The 24,746-nt window shown below is 37.4% G+C and overlaps 2 protein-coding genes across 3 annotated transcripts in view; both read right to left on the reverse strand.

Moving 5' to 3' along the window:
* Positions 1–3,070: 3,070 nt before the first annotated feature.
* On the reverse strand, positions 3,071–6,424 carry LOC119076508 (gustatory receptor for bitter taste 66a-like). Of its 2 annotated transcripts, XM_037183290.1 has the most exons (6): positions 5,875–6,424; positions 5,573–5,811; positions 4,972–5,038; positions 3,472–3,590; positions 3,318–3,407; positions 3,071–3,255 (listed from the first exon to the last, which is right to left on the reverse strand). In XM_037183290.1, the coding sequence occupies exons 1-6, from the start codon at positions 6,419–6,421 to the stop codon at positions 3,124–3,126; spliced, it is 1,194 nt and encodes a 397-aa protein (XP_037039185.1). In that variant the 5' UTR covers positions 6,422–6,424; the 3' UTR covers positions 3,071–3,123. The 2 variants fall into 2 exon arrangements, 1 of the variants encoding a protein (XP_037039185.1); XR_005087638.1 differs by lacking the exons at positions 4,972–5,038; positions 5,573–5,811; positions 5,875–6,424 and adding an exon at positions 3,839–4,161.
* A 4,949-nt stretch (positions 6,425–11,373) lies between these two features.
* LOC119077204 (titin-like) overlaps positions 11,374–24,746 on the reverse strand; it is a 47,419-nt gene continuing 34,046 nt past the window's right edge. The window contains exons 8-11 of the mRNA XM_037184387.1: positions 22,952–23,503; positions 15,431–21,052; positions 13,328–13,379; positions 11,374–12,209 (exon numbers count right to left, since the gene is read on the reverse strand). Coding sequence (XP_037040282.1) covers positions 13,363–13,379; positions 15,431–21,052; positions 22,952–23,503 — 6,191 coding nt within the window. The 3' untranslated portion in view covers positions 11,374–12,209; positions 13,328–13,362. The remainder of the gene's footprint in view (positions 12,210–13,327; positions 13,380–15,430; positions 21,053–22,951; positions 23,504–24,746) is intronic.

A 24,746-nucleotide genomic window follows, 5' to 3' on the forward strand; every position in this document is an offset into this window, starting at 1 on the left:
TACGGATTATTATCAAAAACGCAAAAAAAAACCTTCAGGAAGAAAGATCGATTTTTTACTGGCTGCGCCACTGTGAGCAGTCTTTTTTTCGCTTGTCAATAAAGAATTTTATTCAGGAAGAATATCATTAGGCGGAACCATGGCACATCGATGCTAATTCAAATAATTCTTTTGTTATACTGTCAAAGTTGACACAAAAACGAAAGAAAAATTTCGATTAGGTCTCCTTCGCGTCGCTATGCGTAGCTAAAGTTAAAACCTCATAATTCACGTCGTAAGTGCGGTCGATATTCAAAATCTTTCTAACGCAATGCTTTCCAACGCAGCGTCGTTTTCATAGAAGGAAACGTTAAAATGTAGTTTCGGTTCACTTTTTCATCGACTCGTTCACTTGAAATTCAAATTGTAGGCACACCTACGGCGCACAGTGTTCCAAAACGTTACTGCCACATTCATAAATCTATTTTTGACATCAGTACGTCACTTTGTGACCCCTTTATGTCCGGAATTACCCTACAGTAACAGTAGACTTTCGAAAAACCAAGAAAAAATTTTGTTGGTTTTTTGGGTTTTGGAGCCCATTTTCCCCGTGAGGGGTTTGTAAATTTTCCATGTTAAATATAAAAATCCTAAGGACGTTGCAACTTGCATTGAGACACCTCAAGCATACTCCTTATGGTATTTTCTATGTTCCCCTGCCTCGCGCCTTCACTTACTGCTGCAGAAATGTTAGAGACAACGATTTTATTTCATGAGGCTTTTTTGAATTTTTTTGGTTATTGATGAAAATGTGGAATAAGAGATCTGTTTTACAGCGATTGGTGAGCAGGTAGGTTCGGGAACATAGAAAATACCATAAGGAGTATGCTTGAGGTGTCTCAATGCAAGTTGCAACGTCCTTAGGACTTTTATATTTAACATGGAAAATTTACAAACCCCTCACGGGGAAAATGGGCTCCAAAACCCAAAAAACCAACAAAATTTTTTCTTGGTTTTTCGAAAGTCTACTGTTACTGTAGGGTAATTCCGGACATAAAGGGGTCGCAAAGTGACGTACTGATGTCAAAAATAGATTTATGAATGTGGCAGTAACGTTTTGGAACACTGTGCGGCGTGAATTACGGTATTAGGATTAGGTAAGGATTACGTATCTACATTATAAACGTATCAAGGTGGCGCCATCTAAAAATTCGGCTGTATATGAATCATGCCATCATGACATCATTTGCTCTAAGTGCTCAGTGCCGTCACCATGTTTTTGGGTCCCTTTAACGTTTCACATTTCGTCACTGAGTTGAGAAAATATTCTCCTTCAGACGTCGTTTTAAATAGACAATTTTACCTCCGTTAAGTCATTGCGCGATAGGTAAATGTGCCAAATATTCCTTTGAATTGGTGACACTCGGAGCTTGTCATTCAAATTATGGGAATTCCTTCCAAGTATGCATTCAAGTTGGAAGAGCTCAGTTTTCGTTTTTTTTCCTTTCCTTGACGACACAAATCAATTTTGTGAGGTTATGTTGTCTAAAAATTCACTCTAACTGAAGGTTAATCAAACGGATCGAGATGAAGGCATAGTAGTAAAGCATAACGAACCATTTCGGCCATAAAACAATTCGTTTGTTAAATCTGTTTTCTATTTCGTCCGGCTAAATAACTAGAACTAACTGAAATTAAAATTTTTAAATTTAATAAAATAAGAAGAAAGCAGATGGTAGGACAGGAAAACTTTAAGAATTTAAGTTAAAAGTAAGAAAAATTGAAAACCTAAGCAAAATTTCTGATGCACATTTCATTAATTTAATAATCTTCTAACGAAAATTTACTACTACACGGATAAGTGTTACATAATTTTTAAGACAATTACATTGTTCACACACCACACACTCTACCTTTTAACAATTCTACCTTAAGATGTTAAACTTCCACACGTCTTTTACCCTCTATTTATGTTGTGTATTATTATTATGTATATTCCGATATTGATGCAATTTGAATTAAACTGTAAACTCGAGTCAAATTTGGTCTTTTTTTCAGCAAAGTTTTTTTTGTCAATCTTTTATAAATGAATCTCAGTGTCAAGGAAATGGTAAGTATAAGCATAACCAATTTTCCAAAAAAGGCCCTGGCCAAGTAAGTTGGACCACCAGAGGCAACAGAAAATGGACCATTTTTCACCAATGAATAAACTACCAGATATGGTCTAATGTCACCGCAGAGGTCATTACAAATTTTAAAACGGATTCAAACGCACCCATTTTCATATTATTTTGACATGACTAATGAAAACGTTGAAGATAAATCGGCCATACCTATTATGTAAACTTAACTGAGCTCACGTTTCTACGTGCTTATCGTTCTGCAGATTTATCAGTTTCACATCGTTTTCTATGCTTTCATCGATGGAAACGTTAAGAGAGTAAGAGAGTAGTTGCACTCATTCCAGTAGTTGCCAGCTAGGTCTCTATCAAATGAGCAGTCTGTCCACATAGAATAGAAGAAGAAGAATTAAAAAAAGAGACACTATTGTTATGTGATGGAATGTATGTGGAACGAATAAAACGATGGAAGCAAACAAAACCCACTAAAAGTTGGGCTGTGTTTACATTCATTGGTAGTGGTACGAAGAGAATTTTCTGTGTGTATGGAAAATATACAGTGAATTGTTCAAATTTGGGTACCAGCTGCCTTCTTATGTGTCTTAAAACTCTTAGCCTGTTCTTTAAAACCTATGTAAAATTTACATTGTAAATTGTAACTCAGTGATGTCAAAAAAACCATACCAACTGATTCGATTTTTATAATGAAAACATAGAAAGTATCTTGAATCCTATTCCATTTAAAGTAAGCTAGGCTCGAACAAAATTGTCAGAGCCCTGAATCACTAGAAAAACAAGACATATTTTGTTTCTGTGCAATGTTAAGCTCTCGTTACGCTTTAGACTCTCAACGTTTCGCTATCTTACTAGTACAAGTAAACTGCAGTTACGTGGTTGCCTTCCACGTGATCACTGATCAATTTCGGACCAATTGGGTGCGATTTGTAAAAATTAAGAAAGAGTATGGAAAGTCTCGTCAAAATCAGTTCAAATAATGTTTCGTGCGATTTTAATCTCAATTTCATTAAGCGTTGGATGCGTTCGTTAAATTGGTTGAGTTCACTAGCGTTTCGTTACCACCTGCAGATCTGGTGCGTTGATAAGCCAAATTGAATTGAATCAGAATGATGATGTAACTCGTAACAGCACCGGTGATCTAAAATGTCGCACAACAACGATATCACTCATTCGCAAGAAATATGTGGCGTAAAGACTTACTGCATACAGAGTGGCCATATCGAGTTCAAAAAAACCGCAAGCAGTGAAATTTATCCAATGGTTCATCAATTTCAGTGAGAGATGATTGACCTGTTGAGACATTGAATCGTTTCAGTTATACATCAGCGAAAAATAGTTAGAATATGCGTGTTACAGTCTGATAGCAGTGGTCTTCATCCACAGCTGTTGCAACTTTATGAATGTAAACTCCAGTTTTCTGACCGTCGATTTTCGTCTTCCAACTCAACATTATCACCGTAGCACATTTAGCACCTCGAATTATGAAATTGTAATTAGGTTGCGAGTATTTTTTTAAATCGTCATGGAAGATGTCATGGTGCATGCCCGTGGATTACAAAATAATAAGGAAGGATTTAATGTTCGAAAAACGAAAACTGGGAATTTCAGAAAAGGGATACCATCTAATCCTTTCACTGTTCTATCTAATTTGTGATACCGTTTAACAGGTCCGGACTGGCTGCACCCAAAGAACAGAGATGGTGATCAAATAGATACTTAACTTCAAACACATATCTGCGCTTATTCAGTGAGCTTTTAGATCGAGGAAGAATTTACTATCCGGTCACAGTAACACCGAGAAAATATCGAGTGATTAAAATAACTAAAGGTCTAAAAGCTTTCGAGAGTTTTGAAATTCCTTAGTATTCCACTTTTCCAATGACATTCAAAAGAACACGAAGCTTTTAAAAGCTCTCCAACCAAAGCGCCTGAACAAGGCGAAACGGTGTTTCGAACTTAACACGGCCGAACGAGGTTTTACCCCTTCGTTTTAAAAATATGCGTTTTCTAAAGAGTGAATCCGAAATCGCTCGACACACTCAAATATCAGTCCAAGCCTGCTGCTCAACCAAAATGTGAAAGATGTAGAAAATGTTCTCGAGTCAATTTTCATTTAAAAACAATGTATACGCTACTCAAACAATGAAAGAACTAAGAACGAAAAAAAATGGTTTGTGTACCTCTTCAGTAAATTGGTTAAATGTTAAATGAGATGGTAAGGTCAAAGCCTTTAATACGATTTTCTTTACCGTTCCTTGTAAGAGTATTGCTATACGAATTGAAAATATGTATTTTACGGGATGCCTGTTGTCTGGGAGATTCAATCTTTTGGATTATCCGTTTAATTGGGCGAGATTATTATTTTTTTCGTGTTGAAAGAAATGTAGACGGAACAAGAGAAGTGAAAGAGAGTATTAGAGTGTTTTGAACCAGAAAAACGTCTGGTCAGTTCATGCCAAGCGGTTATTAGCTGTGTTTCTTTTGCCAATCAGACGATCTACACAAATACCAAATTCTATGTAGACTGTTTAGAACGACATAATGAAAGGTTTGCTATATTTCATCGTCGTAGGGTTGTTAGTTCTCAATTTTAAAATAATAGGAAACGAGGATGGTTTTGCTTTTGATTAAGAAGAAATTGTGCTTACGAGAGCTTTGTGCTTCTTTTGTATTCCATTGAAAATTGTGGAACTTTTCAGTGGAATACAAAAGCACAGCTCAAAGCTCTCAAAAGCTCTTTAATAGCAACGTTGTCAGAAAAGCTTAAAAGTTTCTTACAGAAGCTTTTCCAATAGCTGAGATTCATGTGATAAGATATATTGCAAACAAACTTTGAATTTACAGATAAACTCACCGGTGTACGCTATGAATATTATCGACACTGGGGCGCTTTGTGCAGATCGAAACTCAACTGGAATTGACTAAACGAATGTTGTTTTAGAAGGAGAAAAATAGCTATTTTCGATACAGGTAACGAAATAAGGTTGTTTTTCGCATTAGTCGTGAAATTGTTGATAGGAGCCAAATGTTGGCGAGTTTAGTACCACATCACGCTCGAAAACAATCCTATTTCGTTGCGCGTAAGAAACAAGATTTTTGTCGAATTCAGTTACGTAACATTCATATCCAAAATATAGTTTAGATGATATCTTGCAGTGCCTAAGTTGGTATCACAAGTCTCTGTAGATTGTCTCGTTCCCGAGATGTAACCGAAAATGGAATGTAACTTGGGTACCTTTAGAGATTGCCTCGAGGTCGTGTGATTCCCACTCTATTTCGCTCAAGACTTTCATCGAATTGGTATGTCGAAAAGAAGTCTTAAAGGCACTTGTGCCAAAAATAAATCTAAAAAGCACGAGAGCCGAAAAGCATCACAGGACGATTATAGATCGGGCATACGAAAAAAACGGCTTTCGTAACTGAACTACAAAAACTTGCAAAATATTCCTTTTCACCTGTCCCGCCAGTCCTGTATAGACAAAATATATTCGAGCTGTAATGGCCATGAATCCGTATGCCATTAGAAAAAGCATTTGAAAACTGAACATTTGATTGACAGTTTTCGATATTTCTGCTATTTCGAAATGCAACTGTGTCAGCACCAGCAATTTCTTGTCCAACTTATCGCCAACAACGGTATGCACATCATTTTCCTTGATAGTTTGTTGAAATTTATGTGAACCGTACAGCTCACCTGGAAATATTCAGCAGAAATAGAATGTGATGGGCGACGAGAAAGACGGAAACGTTGCATTACCCGTCCATGTGTTTCGTGATTGTACTTGCAATATGTCTGGTTTCCGTTTGGTAGCGTACGTTCGGTTCGCTTTATTTTTCTTCACAACAATTTCCCGATGTAAATATCCAATCTGATCGCTATCCAACCGTTTTCCCTTGTCATAGGATGCCTTTATCTTCCGCTTGTTGTCATTAAACTTCCGTTGCATATTTTCCAAGTGCAAGTTGATTGCAACAAATTTTTGTTTTACGTTGTAAACGAGCCCAACGTACCAAATTTTCGAAATTGTGCTCACATATAGCGGAGCAAACCAAAAACTGTCTTCGAGCTGAATGTAATTATAGGCCATGATGCCAGACTCAAATATGGACACCACGACAATCAAGGTGACGGTTATTCGCCTTATTTTTCGGTAATCAATGATTATGTTCTCCTTTTTCAATTTATCGTCAAGTTCCTGCAATGTTGTGGTGCAGGCCACCAATTTCTTCTGATTTATCATAAAACCGCCGACGTCTATCACCAGCATAATTGGCTCCATGTACATCAGACTGATTCCGATCATTTTTGTGAGAGTACCTGAAGCATTGAAATTAGATTCAATAAATCGTACACGTGAACCCTGAGTGACTTTACTAAAGAATACAGCAGTAGTCATACTGCAATACATGAGCATCGTTTGGAAATCGTAACGAAAGTGAAAAATCAATTTTACTTTACTAGTGAGGTAATGTGGCTATTCCCTCACTAGTGAAAACCTTTTCCATCGCTCGTAAAGTAAAACGCCATACTTTACACGTGAAATAATTTGATATCTCGTATCACGATGAGTAAAAGTACCTCGGGCTGAAGCGCTCTGATACTTTTACTCATCTGGATACGAGATATCAAATTACTTCACTGGTATAGTAATGTACTATTACACAGCAGATTGATGCACCATTTTTTCATTTTTATTATGATTCACTACAGATGCCCAGTCGTAAGAGTATTGCCTAACACTCGTTTCTTATAGATACTAATTGTGGGTCTAGATAGTACTATTGACATTCAAAACACATTTTATCACCCGTTCAATAAACATTTAAATTCTGACCTGACCCGTCAGTGTCGCCAGAATTTACCGACGACGACTCATAGTGGGAACTCAAAAAGCTACTTATCGTAGCAAAAATTGCCCATACGTTTCCGGCGATTGAAATTTTCAAAATTTTCCTTTTGTAAAAAGCTCCAAGTCCATACGGTATAACGCCAAAGAACTTTGTGAGATAAAACAGAGCAGTCATTGATGAAATTAAAGTGAATTCCTTAGCCGGTTTATCCATTTTATAGATTTGTGGTTATTTAAAGTTTAATCGAGGTAAATTGATAGAATTGGCGCTCTCTTGCCGCCTTCAACATATGAACTAAATAACAGAAACGCTGAAACGCGTCGACATAGTTAAATGCTTGTTATGGTAAGTAATTGTATTTTTGTAATTAATTTATTTTCTGTATGCATTCAACTCATTACTGCTAATTGTATTCAATTGTAAGGACGTCATCTAATATATGTTATAATGGTGTACAGGCTAATCACTAATAGATATTCGATTGAGTAAATTATAACTAAATTTTAATTGCATATACTATACACCGTGACGACTAACGCTTGCGTAGGCCAATAAAGGTAATTTTTATTGTCGTCGATGAAAGAGCCAATGAAAGTAGATAAGTAGGTATGGCCAGTCCATACAAGTCGGAGAACATACGGATTTCCATGGCACCACCTCAAACAAACTCATTTGTAGTGGAAATTTGCACTAGAAATGAGTTCGTTTGAGGTGGCGCCATGCAAATCCGTATGTGCTCCGGCTAGAACAAATTTGAACGTTTGGCCATACCTATCTATTTACTTTCATTGGAAAGAGCAACTCTAACGCATGATAACTGCGTTGTCAAAATAGCATTATTGTCTATTTGGACTGTCAAATCAGGTCAGGGAATATTATCCCATAATTTCACACATTTTTTTTTATTTCTTAAAATAATTTCGGGAAAATATGAGAAAAATTATGAAAACAAATCAATTCCTAAAAATAGTGCCAGGATGAGATCCGATAAACTAATTTCAGATCAAAGTCAGATTCTGGTAGACCTGAGCTAATTCAGATGCACTGAAAACGTAAAGAGTGGAAAGGGCAACAACAATATTCCAAATTTCCCATGGTATGCATTCTTTGGTGGCATGGGTGTCATACAGAAATATATTAAAGCTAACAAAGCGAAAAACCCTCTCTCTTGGGATTACTTGATGGTTAACCAGAGCGCAATATGTGCGCACAATAGAAAACCTTCTCACATCAGACGAAAATTGCAGAATTTCGTTTTGAAAATAATATACGAAAGACAGCCGTTAAATTTGTCACCCTTATAGCGCCATACATGCTTATTACGATTACAACGCAACCAATAATGTCGATCGTGTAATGTTATACTTCGACAATTACCAGAATGCTCAGTCGTCGACATATCAAATTACGGTTTGCTGTTTCGCAAAAGTATAATTGCCTGATTCGGCTTAATTAATTTCGGTGATTATGTTCGAAATGGAGTCCAGTATATAAAATACAATCCTTTTATAATGCGATCACCAAAAGTGGTTGTATATGCCATAGAGGAAACATGATATTTTCTCTCGGTAATTTCTTTTCCCTTTCAATTAAATGTTTGGCAAAAGCTTGGGATCATCTTTCCTTATCTATTCAGCAGCAATTAATTATTTCATTGTTGTTTACAATAGCAGCCTAAATCTCTCGTATTTAGACCTGTACCTATGCATAGGTGGTTTATGTGTCACGATTGTAACATTGTGACCACTGAGTACCTCCATGATGGGCTGATATTTTTTGTTTGTTTCACATGATCCTATTCTAATAGGCTGATGATGTTCATAGAATTATTTTTTTGGAGATTAAAACTCTGAACGCGGGAAATTGTATTTTTCTTATAATTCGCTAATATGCTACATGTTCCCTTTCTGCATATAACTATTCGACTGCTTATATATCAAGGCTCTTCATTGACTCTAGCTCTGGCTACACTACGTAAATTATACGTATCGTACGGGTCTCACTACATCGCCATTTGTATTTATATTCACATTCATGGGGGGAAGTGATGGATATGTTTTTCAAATGGAGCAACGTGGTTCTAGTATTGAGTACCATATTCATGAATCTCTTATGACAAAATTTGCTTCATTATGTTGAAGATTAACAATTTCTTTAATTATTATGCTATGGTAGCAGCATACATATCCAGTCACCGTAATTCCAGGATTCGTTTGATGGAATTCTGTCACTCGTTAATATCGTAAGCATTTAAGAATGTTTATGGCCACTGATGACAATAGTGTCATGACAAGAAGCGTCTTATATTCACATGACATATTACAATATTTAATGCTAATGCTGGGGGAAGTTGTTGTTCATTCCGTTCAAGTGTCTCTTCTTCACAACTGATTGATATATTGAAAACGAGGGGTTACCGACTACTTAAAATCGTGTGACACCATTACCTATTTCTTCTTGTTTTCACTGACATTTTTTCTCTCGAGCTGGTATCCCCTCGCCTTAAGTGATTGAAAATGTTAAGGCTGTAAATCGGGGAGGTCGCCTTCACGCGGACAGCTATTTTATTAGAATCGTTGAAACGGTTGAAACACAACGTTTCCATAAAAATGTTCAACAAATACGAATTTCTATGATTAGATGTGATGAAAATGGAGACATACGTTCAATTTGACATGCTAATGTTGTTACTTGAGAAAAGTTCGGCTGTTTTTTTTTAAGTTCCAAAGTTTTATCATAAAATTGCTCACATATATACTGTGTATGTTATACCAGTTGCCTCGCTGTACACGTAATCGAAGAAACAGTAAATCTGAATGTCAATGCGAATCATAGTAACATGTAACTATGCAGAATTTGTGGAACGACAAAAAACAAGAAGTCGTCTAAAAATTGCTAACTGGTTGCGCTGATGGGAAAAGTGTTGAAAACCGGCAACCTCGTACCCGAGAATTTTCTTCTCTTTAATGAATGTTCTAATTTTTCAAAATGTTCGCTCTTGAAACGAATAAAATGGGAAAAATATCATTTTACTGACTATGCCCCCGGGATCTCAGCCATTATTCATTTTGCGCAAATAACGTATAACTTATAACTATTACCTCTAGGCTGATTACCCGACTCGTAAAACTGGTTTCGCTCTTTCAAAGAATCCTTTTCGCTCGCTCCACTCGCGATACACAAACTATATGTACAATAGTAGTGACACTATTCATACATTCAATTAGCATCTTACTTTTCGTATAGCTTCTAAATTATATGCAGACACAGTCTACCATTGGGATTTATTCGAAACAGTCGTCTGAAAAGATGAGCCTTTTGGATTTTTGCCCCAAGGGCTTTTTCAGCCAGTCCCACACTGCTTTCAATACACCAGTTTTTTACGATAGGGAAAGTCTTGACTGAATGTCTCAACAGGGAAGTTTTCGTAGTCTCGGCTCCCGGGAAGAGAATCCCTTTTTCCATTGACGACTGATTGTACTAATTCACGCTGTAAGTATGCCTAAAATTTGAATTTTAAGTGAACGATTGTTCGGTGTCAAATAACGGTTTCTTCTATCAAAATAGTGTCAAATAAATTTTCAATTTCACAAAACTAACCTCAAACAATGACAGCTCCATATAAAATTTTGTAACATTGCGCATTAGCTTTGTGAAAATGACAGCTCATTTGACATCTCAAACGACATTGACAATGATCTCTAGACTGTTATGATCAGAGCGAGAGTTCCGAAGACTACTTAATTATAACTTGCCTTGGGGTACTTGTCGTTGCATATTTTCATATAAAGTTTTGACGTATCTCCCAAGGTAAGTTAAAATAACTTGTCCGAATATATTTTCTTCTCTTTCATCATAACAGTCTATAGGTTTGTGTCAAGGCTGTATGAATTGTCAAATTTGATCTATAGCACCATAACCTCAATAATATTTGTGTGTAAATCACGTAGGAACCGTTGCCATATTTGTATGAAACATCTCGTAGGCCACGTTGCTATGGATCAAAACATCATGGTTCGGGTTGTCAAAGTTCGTGTTTACAACTATTTGGAACAAGCCTATTCGATGAAAGATTTTTGCTAAGATCCTTGAAAAGATGGATGCAAAGAACGAACTGTCAACAGGAATGTGTTGAATCAACGCACCTCAAGCAAAAGTGATCATAGTCGTCACCTGCCAAATAGATTACTATTTTGAATGGAATTGTTTTTTACAGTGGCAAGTTTCAGGACCCAATTTAGAGTACCACTCATGCTTGCATCGGTTGAAAGACAAAATAAAAACGCAAGACGTTTATTATTAAGCCATTTTTGTTTTTATTTTTATCGCATATTGTACACAGAATAATAAGGTTTTCATCTTTTTTTTGGTAATGAAATTTTACTTTCATTTTAATTTTGATTTCTTTTTTTTTTCAAAGGAATATTTCATTAAATTTTCAACAATAACTAAAATAAATAGATAGAGAGATGATAATCGATCATTTTCTCTGGATATAATAAATTTTAAATAAATAATTTTTTTCTTCTTTTTTTTGTTCACAAATACAAATGCACAATAAAATAGGGTGGCGTGAGAATTTTGGTTTTTAAATTTCTTTTCGTAAAGTTAATCAAACAATGGATAAGGGAAAAATTTAGGGAAATTTTTTTGGAATAAATTTTTCTTAGGATAGTATGCGATTAACAATTTGTATTTATTTAAGAAATATTTTTTTTTAGTTTTTCATTTATTAATTAATCTTACGTTATATAAAACACAAAATTTATCTCAAATATTTGTTTACTTTTATCAATGTAAGAAAAATGTGACTAAAAACAAAATACCCAAAATTTATTACTTTTGCTGTTCATCTTACAATCATTTATCCATTTTTAGCTAATTTTTTTTCTTTTTTTTTATAAAATGCATTTCTATTAAATTTTTAATAATTTCATAGAATTGCCATTCCCTTTCTGAACTCTGTCTCCCGATCGATTCATAAAAAAACGAAATATTTTTATCAAAGCTTTTTGTTTTTCTAATTTTAATTTTTGAAGTACACAAAATGGCTGACTGGCTTGTTATACAATTTTATTTTTTTAAATATAATTCCAAATTATTGAGCTAAGCAATTTTACCAAAACAAAAAGAAAGTTTTTCTTTTGGTTAAATAGAAATGCATAAGTTTTATAATAAAGTGAATTACGAGTAGTTAATTGCTAGAAATATCCATAGGTAAGGGTACACCAAGTGGTTCGTCTGAAATTAGAGGACAGATTTCTATTAAATAAATAAATCAATTATTTCTACAGCAATTAAAAAGCACTGTCTACGGAAGTTGGCTCTGGATAGACGATCTTTTATTATTGCTTGAAGCAGGACTTTTACGACATTTATTTAAATCTTGAGCGAATGAGTGGCTCAACAATATGAAAAGTATAATGCTCCTCGCACTCAACATGATTACACACCATAGGTTTGTTCCAAGTAACTGTAAACACGAACTTTGACAACCCAAGTAACGAGGATTTCATCCACCACAGCACTGTAGCAGAGCTGTGCATCCACACATAACCTAAACGTCAAACAAATCCTTTGTAAATTTTTCGATTAAATTTTTGTCAAACTCAAAGGTGAGGTTAGATGGTCTTCTGTGAATGAAATTTGACATTTAGGAATGACCTTGGAACAAACCTATACCAAATTGCCATACGATTTGACAGATAAACCTTTAAATTAATATTGTGAATGTTGAAATGTATGAAGTATTGGCTATGTTGTGTGTACAATTGTACTGTGGCACGGCGCACGGACACTCTGATATGAGAAAATTTGGAACTGATGCAGTTCAACTGCATTACTTTGCAGAAGAATGTAAAGAAGAACGTTCAGCTGCCGGTAATGTCAGGGTTAACGGCGAAAGTGAGCTACTAGCATTGTCATTTCTCTGTTAGTTTGTCTCTTAACATTTTTAAATTTAAATTATCAGTGTGCCTTCTACGCTGAGTTCTTTCGCTTTTCGTAAATTTCTTAGTGAGACGCTGGTAATGTTCAATTATGTCAATTGAAAATAAAACGTTTACAGGAACTAACATAACACGTGAAACAAGTGTAATATCGTTTACAGAAAACGTAAAGTTGTAAGAATATTTTTTTCTGGATTTCTAAGCTAGTCTACAGTACAACGCATAAAAACCTTAGAGAGGTGAATTGGTGAGAGAAAATATATGAAATTCTTTCACAAAGGTTTTTATGCGTTGTACGGTAGTAGTGCTTATCAACCGTTCATTAGGCAACAGTTCCTTTATTTTGACATCTGTCCCGTACACTTTATTGCTAGGAGTTCGCCGGTAAAACAACTTAGATTGAACACTGACCTCTAAATCGTAACCAAATCGAAGTCCATACACATTTAGAGTTGCTCGTCACCTAAGTTAAGAAAAAGTTCGCTCATTATTCAATTGATTTGAAACGGAATTGTCGATTGCTGCATGCAATTTGGTAAGCATGAATATTGGGAACACATGAATCGCTCTTTCACATCATTGGTTCTGCACTAAGATTTTTCTTTTCTCTTTACTTTGTTTATGTCAATATATACAGTGAAAGTGAATCATTTTTCATGCATTTCTGTGAATATTTAATCGCTTCTAAGTTGTTGCATCGTTTTTCGTTAGGTAAATCGACTTATGAATCTGATTTTATGCTGTGAGTAGGGCTGTGTCAAGTTAACAATTTGTGAAGTTTCGAGCGCAATTTCAAAAATGTTCCAAAGTTAAAGAAAAAAAAATCCGAAAACGTTTTTCAATGATAATTGTACCCTTAGTTGCTTTGGCTGTCTATGCTCAAAGTACTCTATAAACATCCGCTACTCATAACATATCAATACGGTGTTAACGGAGAGAAGTAAAAAATATCTCTTTTGTTCGAGGGCAATGTCAAAATGAGCGAATTTTCTTTTGTTAAATGTTTGACGTTGCCCTTAAAGATCAATCACTCGCTCCGTTAACACCGTCTTCAAATTTTTAAGTTTTAACATTTATCTGTGAGCAACATTTCTATTATGCAGTCTGGTTGTTAGTAAAAATAACTTTGAGCTCTTTCTCGAACTTGTGGTAGAATTTTCAAAAGTAGCGAAAAGCTGTAGTCTTTATAGCAAAAATCATAAATTCTTGCGTGAACCTTTACGCTGTCCACCTTTATTGCGTTTTCGTTAGTGGTTCAGAATCGAAAGAGACTCGAAAATAGTCAAACGTAAATGGAATTATTTTTGTCTGAGAGACGACATCTTAGATTCGAAAGAAAAATTTATGGCACCTCTGAGTAGATCACGAGGCAGTGACAGCTGCAATGTCTTTTGGCTTCTAAAAAATTTTGAAAGGAAAAAATCCACTGAACCGATCAGATTTTGCTGCTACTCTGCCTTCGTCAGTGCAACAACCCCTCCATCAGCCGATATTTACTTGCATGTAGATCTCTGGCGAAACATAAGCGAAATAAAAATAGATCGAGTCTTTCTTTAAACCACTATCAAAAAGGCAGTACAGTCATTGGCGACATTTGTTTTTTTGTGTGTTAAAACATTCTGTAGTCGTGATTGTAGTAAAAAGAAAATAAATCGAAATTGAGGCGCGAAATTTGAATGGGATAGGATTTGATGCGTATGAATGGAGTAATCTTTATCAGTTTTGATGATTCGTTTTGTACATAAGAGAACTGAAACCGTAGCGAGTTAGTAATGACGAAATTGTCCACATAGAAATGTTTCACTTTACAGAACGTTAACGTGTAATATGTGACGAAAAAAGCGAAAATGTTTAAAATACGGTGACCGTATTCTCTTATTTCTGTGGACTCAAAGTTCCGGAAGTTTTTTTTTAGCGAAAATTATATTAACAAAACGGGCTGCCCAACATGTCGGAAGGTCATCATCTCAATATATTATTGCTAACATTGCTTATTAATGGCCGAATGGTTCATTTAAGTGTTAGAATTACACGTCAAGTAATAAAATTACCAGAGAAATGATAACAGATGGCGCTGAACCGGTCCAGCCGGTGAGGTGACAGCAACGCCATCTGTTATAATTTCTCTGAAAATTACACACAAGAAGTTTGATCGTCAACTTTTGTCATATCTTTTGTGTCTCTCTGTCTGTGCAATTGCAATCGGGTGAAATGCCTCGTGAAATGCTCAATTATTTTAGAAGTGATTAGAAAGCTGCAATAAAATCTGGCCTTAAAATTCGATTAGCTCGTGTCTAAATGCTACTGAAGGTCATAATACACACAATGGTATACGTGCTAATGCTACATCTACGCAGTTGACTGTTCTTTAAATTACACGCAAAGGCTAAGTTCAAAGAAAAATTTACTTTTGCGATACGGGAATTACTTAGTATTTACTTATGGTCTAACGTTCGTTCGACAAAACAAAGTGAAAACATTTTGCAATTTAGCAGGCCAATCAAAATACTCTACCTTGTCGAGCCTTTCCTTTGTCATCCTTAACATCAAAGTATTCATATGTCTTTTCACCGTCCTTCGTCTGCGATACATGCACAACAGTTGTGGTTGTTGTCGACGTCGATGATGACGCCGTACCTTCCATCAATTGCCGATCATCGAAACCAAATTGGCTCGACGATGCCATCATACCCGATTGAAAATCGAATGGTCCGTCCAGTGAATCGATTAATGTGTTCGATCCACAACTGGTTATGCTACCCGACATTTGTGAGTTCATTTCGTTGGTGTAAGTAGCATTTGTTGCAACGGAACTGCTTTGATCCAGACTTTCAGTGCTGGTAAGAAGAAGTTCTGGCTCCGATTGATTTACATTCAATGAATCGCTCGATATGTCTTTGCTCATACCGGGACCATGTGACGACGATATGGTCGTCGTTGTGATTGTTCGTGTTTGAATGGTTTGATTGCCGCTATTTGCGACGCTTGTTTCAACATCGATTCGAGTATTGCCATCGATTGAGTCACGTTCATAGTTTCCGGCCTGAGCCATCAGAGCCAATTGCATTTCAATTGAGTCGATACTGTCACGGCGACTGGCTTCATTTCGTCCAGATAAAAGGTATTGGTCAATAGAATCCACGTCGGATCGAGACGATTTGGCTGTTGCACCGGCCTCTTTCGAAACCTCGATGGAATCCAGGCTACTTGTCATTATGTCCGTGCCGCTTTTGTTTTGCTCTAAGCTGTCACTGCTGCCGTAATGAGTGCTGTCTTTGCTGTGACTCAATTTGACCTTATTTCCGTTATCCAAACTATCGGAAGACACTTCCATCAAATTTGACGATGAGTCGTCGTCTTTCTCTTCGAATCTCGATTTCAGAAATGATTCCAAAGATTTCTGGTTTATGGGGAATCCGGTCGTCGTTGTGATAACCCGTTCTTCAATGACTCGTGTTGGGATCGATTGCGACTGCGACACTACTGTTGTTTTGGTGGTAATTGTTGTCTGTTTCGGTGAGCCCTTAGACTTATCCGATTTACTTGATTCGTCCGATCTGGATAGCAGCAGGGCAGCTTCCTCCTTAGCTTTAATCTCAACCAGATGTGCTTCCAGGCAAGCATTTTCCAGACCCTCGAATTCTTTCAAACTGGCTATGGACACGTCGTCACCGTGTGTTTTCGATGTGTATCGCTTCGGGAAACTTCCATTACTGAGCGAGTCCGAAGAGCCTTGATGGAATTTACGGTTTTCGAGAGAGATGGCTTGTTCGAGGTTTTCAAATTCTTGTAAACTATTCACCGACATGTCGTCATGTTCACCTTTCGCAAAATACTTACGACCAGCCAGGATGTCGTACTCTGGTGTGCTGCTGGAAAACGAATCTTTGAAACTGCTGATTCTACTGCTTCCCACCTCCAGGTCAGTGTCTTCTTCTTTGATATCTTCCAGCATTCCTCGCTCCATTTCGTATGGATATCTAAGATTTTGTGCCTGTTCAGCCAGTTGCATTTCCACCCACTTTCTACTGGAGCTCATTTCATTCGACTCATAGACATTTTCACCGGAATCAACACCAGTAGGAGGACTCTCTTCAAAATCGAAGCCCAGGTCGTGGTGTTGTCCTTGCAGTTGATACAATACAGATCCTTCGTTGGTCGCAGCTGGTGCCGATTTCACCAAAATTGTTTCGACTTCATCGTCATGCTTTTTCACGTATTTGATTGGCTTGATTTTTACACTTTTACCTTCCGTATCGAATTCGCCGGCCTCTTTAGCCACTTCCTCAATTATTACAAATTCGTCGGTGATGTCAGGTTGTTCAAGCATTTCAAACGAATCGCTGGTAGGTGATTCAGCTTTGTCTTCATCGTAATCAAATCGCGTGGTCACGTCAGCCAACTTCGCTTTGTATTGTTTGTCGATCAGTTCTTGATACTCCTCTTCGGTGATCTTAATTTCCGATTCTTTGGCATAACGAATAGGTGACGGGATGTCTCTACTGGATACAGTTTCTTCCGTTTGCGATGTCATTGGTTCGACAGACGAAATTTGATTCAAATCTTCATCTTCGTCGACAGTATCTTTAGTCGGATCGTCGGTGACCATGATGTCGGGAATGTTCGAATAATCCAACATGTTTTGCGATACGGCCCTCTCCATTTTGGCTTCACATTCAACTTCGGCCATGACATCTTCGACGATTGTTTCGATGGATGGAATGGATATTTTCCTTTCCATCTTCTCGACGTCAACTTTTTCAATTTTCGACTTTTTCTTTCCCTGCTTTTCCGGCTGTTTAAACGATCTCGCGTATTCGGTTTGGTACGGGTCATTGTCCGAGTCGGATCCGCTTTCTTTCTTATCGTCCTCGAAGATGTGCACCTTTTGAACGTCCTCATGAACAATCATTTCATCATCCAACGATGTGTCTGGGGGACTGCGCGAGGTCTCCAATCCTTTCAGGAACGAGGTACTGTCCGCACGCTTGTGTCCTTTCGTGCGTTTCGAAGGCTGCTCGACAACTTCGGCGAATTCAGTTTGTGGCGTTGTTGTGCTTGTTGCCTGACTGGAAATGATGTCATCGTCTCGGACAATCGACGTTGTCATAATTTTATTGTCGAATTGACCCGAGTCTTGTGAATCGTCGAAATTAAGAGCGGAAACATCATCTCTGATTAACGATTGCACTTCGTAGCTACCGATCAGAGAACTTCCAAACGAACTGGCCATTTCATCTTTCACATTTTCAACAATAGTTTCTACATTCGATGCACTGGATAAACTCATAGATAAGACACTTCCATCTTCAAGGCTTGTGGCAAATTTCCCATCGTCCAGACTGGTCATACTTCCAAGCTTAGAGTCATCAGCGTCCAAACTGGATTTTTTCTCCAAGCGACCACTCTTCTCAATGACATCGTCGTCGGTTTGGTATGGCTGGAAAGTCATTTCTTGGGAGCGCTTCATGCTTGGACTAATAACATGATCCGGTTCTTCGTTATATTCCTCCAATAAAACTCCACTGCACGCTTCCAGACTCGCAAATTTGATTTCACTTTCGTCCATGTCCATTTCATAATTGGAATCACTGGGCAAATCAAGGTCCATGGTGGACGGTACGAGAGTCTCTGAATTCTCCGAATTTTCAACGCTACCCAAATGGCCGGAGCTCTCCGAATCGAAACTTTTCATGCTTTCACGCGAACTGATGGTCTTGCCACTGTTGTCCAACCAACTAGCCGCTGATTGGTATTCAGTGGAACCGGGCAAGTGAGATGCATCAAGCGCAGTTTGATATTCCGATGAATTTCCGTACGTCAATAGATTCTCCACATCAGACGAGCATGGTCGACTATCGGTTTTTTCGAAGCTTTCGTAGTGGCTACCCGAACTGGAATAGTTATCCGGATCGGACACAGACCATCGGTTCGTCGTTTGTTTCGGTTTCGATGTCCGGTGCACCACATCAAGTTTATTGATTGAGTCTTCGTTCGAAGATGCGTCAGTTTCAAGTTTATGTGAAACGCTTACGTCGCTAACGTCACTTTGTGGCGCCTCGGCATCGATTTTTATTGACGACGTTTCCGGCAAAAGGTGAAATTCTTCTTCATGTGCTTCCAACTGCGGATATTTTATGTTCGGCAGGATTTTAACCTCGAATTCCGACGGCGATTCCTTAATCTGCCGACCACCCTTTACAACGTCAATCAGATCTTCTTGCACGGCCTCCAATGACTCTTGCACTTCGGCAAACGTTTGCTCGACGATTGATTTCTCGATTTCATCTTTGTCGAACTGAACCTTCCGAACATCGGCAAAACTTTCGTTTATCTTATTCAGCTCCGATTGAATGGAACTGTGTGCTTCGATGACTTTAGTGCTTTCTTCTAGCATTGGTTTCGAAATTTCGAACGCATTTTTCATGGGCTTTATCGGTGAATGAGCAATTGAGGCTTTCTCTGCTTTCGGTAGCGACTCCGTTGAAAATTCGGCAATTTCGAAGTCGGAAAGTGTCTTGGTGTATTGTTCGGTCTCGTTTCTCTTCAACTGTAGAGTAAGGTCTTGTTTCGTTTTGCCCGATTCAATGGGTTCGCCCGTGATAGGCGAATGTACAATATGGCTCTTGGTTTGCATTGGGTCAAACGTGGCATCAAAATCGATTTCGAAAGAACTTTTTCCTTTCTTTGTCTCGACAATCTCTTCCTTTTTGACCACTGAACTACTCGACTGTACAACTTCTTGGCTAACTGAATGTTCCTGGAAATCGAAAAGATCGCCTTTTGAGGCATCAAAATTCAGTGGAAAGTCGGTTTTCTCCTCTAATACGAATTTTTCCTCCGATTGAAGTGACTTGGAGGACACTTGTTGCGTCGTCTTCTCCACAATTTTACTTTTGTTATCCGCACCGACAGTCACCTCCTCTGTTCGTACATTACTCTGACTCTCCTTTTCTTTCAATGATTTTTCATAGTTTTGACCAAATTCGAACTCTTCGTTGGCCAGTTCATTTCTCAGTTCAGTGGCTCTCGATGCTTTTGTGAACTCGGCACATTTTACAATTTCTTCCTTATCCGATTCGGTGGCCCGATCGACGGCACTCGATTTCTTTTCGTAGTCAGAACCGAACTCGAAAATCTCTTGTTCCAGTTGACTCTGGCGAGCCACTTCTTTGACGGTTCGTTCCGAATCCGTTTTCGTTTCGTATTCGTCTTTCGTCAGTTCGATTTCCTTGGCACTTGTCTTGATTTTCTTCTGAACATCGTCGTCGAATTCAAATTCCTCCTTCTCGAAGTCGTTACGTTGATCTGATGATTTTGTAATGATATCAACGCTCGATTCACCGATGTAGAAGCTGGTCTTCTTCTCATCGTTGGCGTCGGTTTCTTCTGCAAAGTCGTCGATTTTATACAAATCTCGTTTCACCGGAATTTTGGCCACTTCGTGGTCGTCTAGATCGAGAATATCTTCGCGTTCCTTAGTTTTATAAATGGAAAAGTCGTCCTTCTTCGTTGCACTCAAATCAACAATCAAATCCTTGTCCTTCACCAAGTCTATCTCGAAAGAATCCTCTTTCGAGCACTGATACGACGACGACAAATTTTCACGATTTTTTATGTCATAGAAATCCGAGTCAACCTTATCACTAATCGGATAACTTTCATCCTCCAGTCGTTCCTCCACGGCCATCGAATCATCGTCACGTAATTCTTGTTTACAGTCCGACTGTAGACTGCTCGATTCCGAATATTCAACTTGTTGTTCCGATGATATTTTCGATGAGCTTTGGCTCAGCTCTCTCACACTGTTCGATTCAATTGATTCCTCAGTTTTCACAATGGTTGAGGTTATCTGTGACCGTGGTTTCGGCACTGGAACCATACCACTCTGTATGGTCTCATCAATCGGTTTATTCGAGTCCAACGATTGCCAGAACTTCTTCGTATCGCTATAATCGGTAGGCTTATCATTTTCGGACGACTGTTCTTCGCTTGCGTCGGTAATGTGTTCGGTTACTTGTCTACTATAGGTTATTAGTTCATCGTTAGTAGCACTAGCGTCACTAGGTATGGGTTTGGTTAGACGGGGTGATGGTTTTGGTATGATATCGATAGGAGCGGTATGCAATCCTGGCTCTAAAAAAATGAAAAGCGGATGATAAATGATTGAATGTATTAAAAAAACGGAAAAAAGATTTTTTTTTGTTAATGAAAGAAATAAGTAAAAAAAATTCAACCAATTTAAGCAAAGGATTTTAAGCACCAGCAGCGGCCAAAGTGATCAACAATTGAACCCACCACCGTCAACACTTAAAATCCTTTCAAATCAATTCAGTTTATTTTTAAGGAATGATCCTATCAAAATCTGATTCTATCTGTGAAAATGATCGTGAATTTTAATGACGTATCGCTGAGCCTATAACCTGTATTTCCCTAGCTAAGAATTCGTTTCTTCCTCGATCTTTTTTGTTTAAATGTAACAATGGAACTTCCGACAGAATACTCAGAATTGGTTTCGATAATTTAAGGACACTGATCACTCAAATGCTGTCATGGCTGCGTAGTGCGTACTTGAATGCAACACGTAAAGTACTCGCTAATAATTAAATATTTTGTACTCCAACCTCAAGTGAGTATACCTAAAATCACCGTGCGAGACACGATCCACCAACACATCAGCCAATTGCTGAAATTTCCAATTTTTTGTTCGGGTTTTTCGTATTAAAACGTTTTTCTCGATTCGTTGTTCCGTTCTAATTGTATAATTGTCTAAGGGCTCAAGGCCAACACACACTAACATCTAGTGTCAGTTGGAAATATGATATTTCTATTTTTAAAACCGGTTTTAACCGATTTTAGCTGACAACGGAAATATCGTATTACCGATGACACTAGATGCTAATGTGTGTTGGCCTTTACAATCAGTTAACCTTACTAATAACAGTGTAAAGGGTTTCACTTACTCCAGCTACACATAGCAACGCGAAAGAGACCTAATTCAAAATTTTCTTTTGTGCTACTGTCAACTTTGACAGAAGTGCAAAGGAAGACTAGGTCTCCTTCGCGTCGCTATGTGTAGCTGGATTTATTCTTAATAAATAGTTTAGTTCAGAAACTTTGCATCATCCCAGAATTGATAATTTAATTTTAGGCCAAAAAAGTAAGACAAACAGTGAACAAGAAATTGCTTCTTTGTTGCTTTTTATCATTTCTAAGGCTGCGGTGGGAACAGATCAAGTTTGAGGTTTTTGGAAAACCAATTCATTGTCATTCGCTTTAGGAAAGCAATGCGGAAGCTCGATGATTAGCGTGAAAAATGGCGAAACAAGTCACTAAAATTCATGAAGTTTGAAGCCATTTTATCATAAAGTATAGCGCCATCTCTTAGTAAGAAAAACGTTTAAAAATCGAGAATTCATTTTTTGGTTAAGCATGGACTATAATGTCTCTGCTTCTTTTTCGTGACTATAACTTGAAAATTGACCTGTTCCGAGCCACAAAATCATTTCACAATTTCATGATAACTGATTATGAACCATTCCTTAAATTAACGAAATTTTAATTGGAAAAATATTTCGTTGCCACGGAAAGTGCACGCGAATACTGATTTCAAGTGTTCGTTAGACTTAAAAGTAAAAGTTAAAATGAGTGTTAACTTAACCTAAAAGAGGAATTTTGAATATAAAGTGGGGGTTTTAACAACGAAAGCATGCTGTGTGTGTACGTGTAAGAGAGTAAGAAAGAGAAACAAAATGTTCAATTGGTAATCGTAAGATGGGTTAAAATCAAATTATTTGTTTGTTAAGGCCAATCAATTGTTCTCCCTTTTCTTTGTTGGTAATTGTGTGTGTGTTTAACAGAACAGCACTAAAAAAACCAATCTCTAACAAACAAAGTGATTCATTAGGCCAAAGTTCCGATTTTAGAGCTCAAAATTATTATCCGTTTTGCAATTCGACAAACTAATTGGATTAATTTCATCATTGATAAAACATAAACAAATACTTAATAACAACACAACTCAGTTCTAATCACCTCTTGGCAACTCTTGTATATCATTGTCCGGCGTATTTAAACCCATATCACCAGTTGTGGCCGAAGCACTTTCATCCCAACTGATTTTCGAGAAATCACTTTGCAAATTACTAACTTCATCCGACTGAACGTTGGACTGGACGGCCCGATCAAAATCGGCCTGACACTGATCGTCACTCTTATCGAATTCAACATCCAGTTGGGATGAAAGTCTTTCGAATTTCCGTTCGATACGTTCGTATCGTTTAACATCATCGTGAACGCCATCTGTGATGTGATCGGCGACCATACACAAACTATTGTTGCGTTCGTTAACATTACAGCCAACATCAATGTCCGGCATAAAATCGTCAAACGATTTGCCGGACATGGATTCGATCGTTGGCGATTTGATCAGATCAATACCGGTCACGTCACAAGTGATGGCAAAATGTTCACTTTCTGAACGGATTGTGTCTGGATAATGTTGTGAATGAACAATGCTTAAACTTTGATCTAGCACACTATCAACTAAGTTAATGGCTTCAATGCGAACACTATCGTTATCGTATCCTGAAATGAAAAATTTTCAAAGCATTTTCATGATCAAAAAAATGTCAACGAAATGGTAAAATACGTAAAGCTCAAAACGCAAGAGGACGAGGCATCAAAAACGTGTTTCGACCAAAATTTTCTTTGATATTTTCTGATACTTAACGAAACTGTAACAACAAGAATTTTGATCGAAACTCGTCGATGCTTCGTGCGTTTTGAGCTTAAAAAAACGATTTTTTCATTATTTGTGATGAGGTGAATGTTCGAATAATGAAACGAAACTAATGGCCGAATATAAAATTGGTTCGAATTTTCGTTTTTTTTTTTGTGGAAACAAAGGTAAAAAAGCGCAATCAAAGTTTATCAATTTTGAATGAAACAATATGGTGCGCTGTTAAAAACCAGGTAATGATATCTTCAAGCATCAAAATTCGCGCGCTATTCAATGTTAAGAATTTGCAAAGTTACTACCTTCTTACACTTGATAAGTTTAATGTAAGCTTAACGAAAAAGTCCTTTGCTCACAATTCTTTTCGTATTATTTAAAAATGTTAAACTCGCACTTGTTACCAATTTTTTTTTGGATTGATCAATTTCAATTGATAATGTTAAGTTTGACATTTTAGGACAATGCGAAAAGAGATGAAAATAAAAGAAATTTTTCGTTAAACTCACATTGCTATCTAAATCACCAGTTAAAAACACACGGGCAGTGGGTTGTACTATTGTCGATCATAGTAGTTCTCTAACCAGTACAAGGTGATACATTTTCCGAAACCTGACCCGAATTACAATTTTGAAGCCCAATTATTGGGTACCAAACTTAAAAACGCGATAAACTTAAATCCGGTTGGGTCTTGTTTCTTACCAAATGCGAATGACTCATTAATCTCTACTTCATCTCAGTAAGTTAAAAAACTGTGATTGAAACCATTTTGTCCTCGTTTAGCACATACGAGCAAGCCTTACAACAACATTATTAGCAAGAGACCATCGGATGTGGACCCTCGAGTAGAAGGTCGACTCATTACTTAGATCTTCGACAATTAATTCTTGTTGACCTCCCGACGGAATTTTTACAATTTGAGCGTTCAGTTTATTTTCAAGAAGCAAATTGTTAAATATGGCTTTATAGAGCAGTGCCTTCAGAGATAAATTCTAAGTGTCGTCACGTGCTTAATTTATTACTCCGTTAAAAAAAATGCTCAATGACTAAAACGATCGGCTGGCAAATTTTTCAACCAATTCGAGTCTATACCGG

Source organism: Bradysia coprophila, unplaced genomic scaffold (genome assembly GCF_014529535.1).
Source record: "Bradysia coprophila strain Holo2 unplaced genomic scaffold, BU_Bcop_v1 contig_232, whole genome shotgun sequence".
Lineage (NCBI taxonomy): Eukaryota > Metazoa > Arthropoda > Insecta > Diptera > Sciaridae > Bradysia > Bradysia coprophila.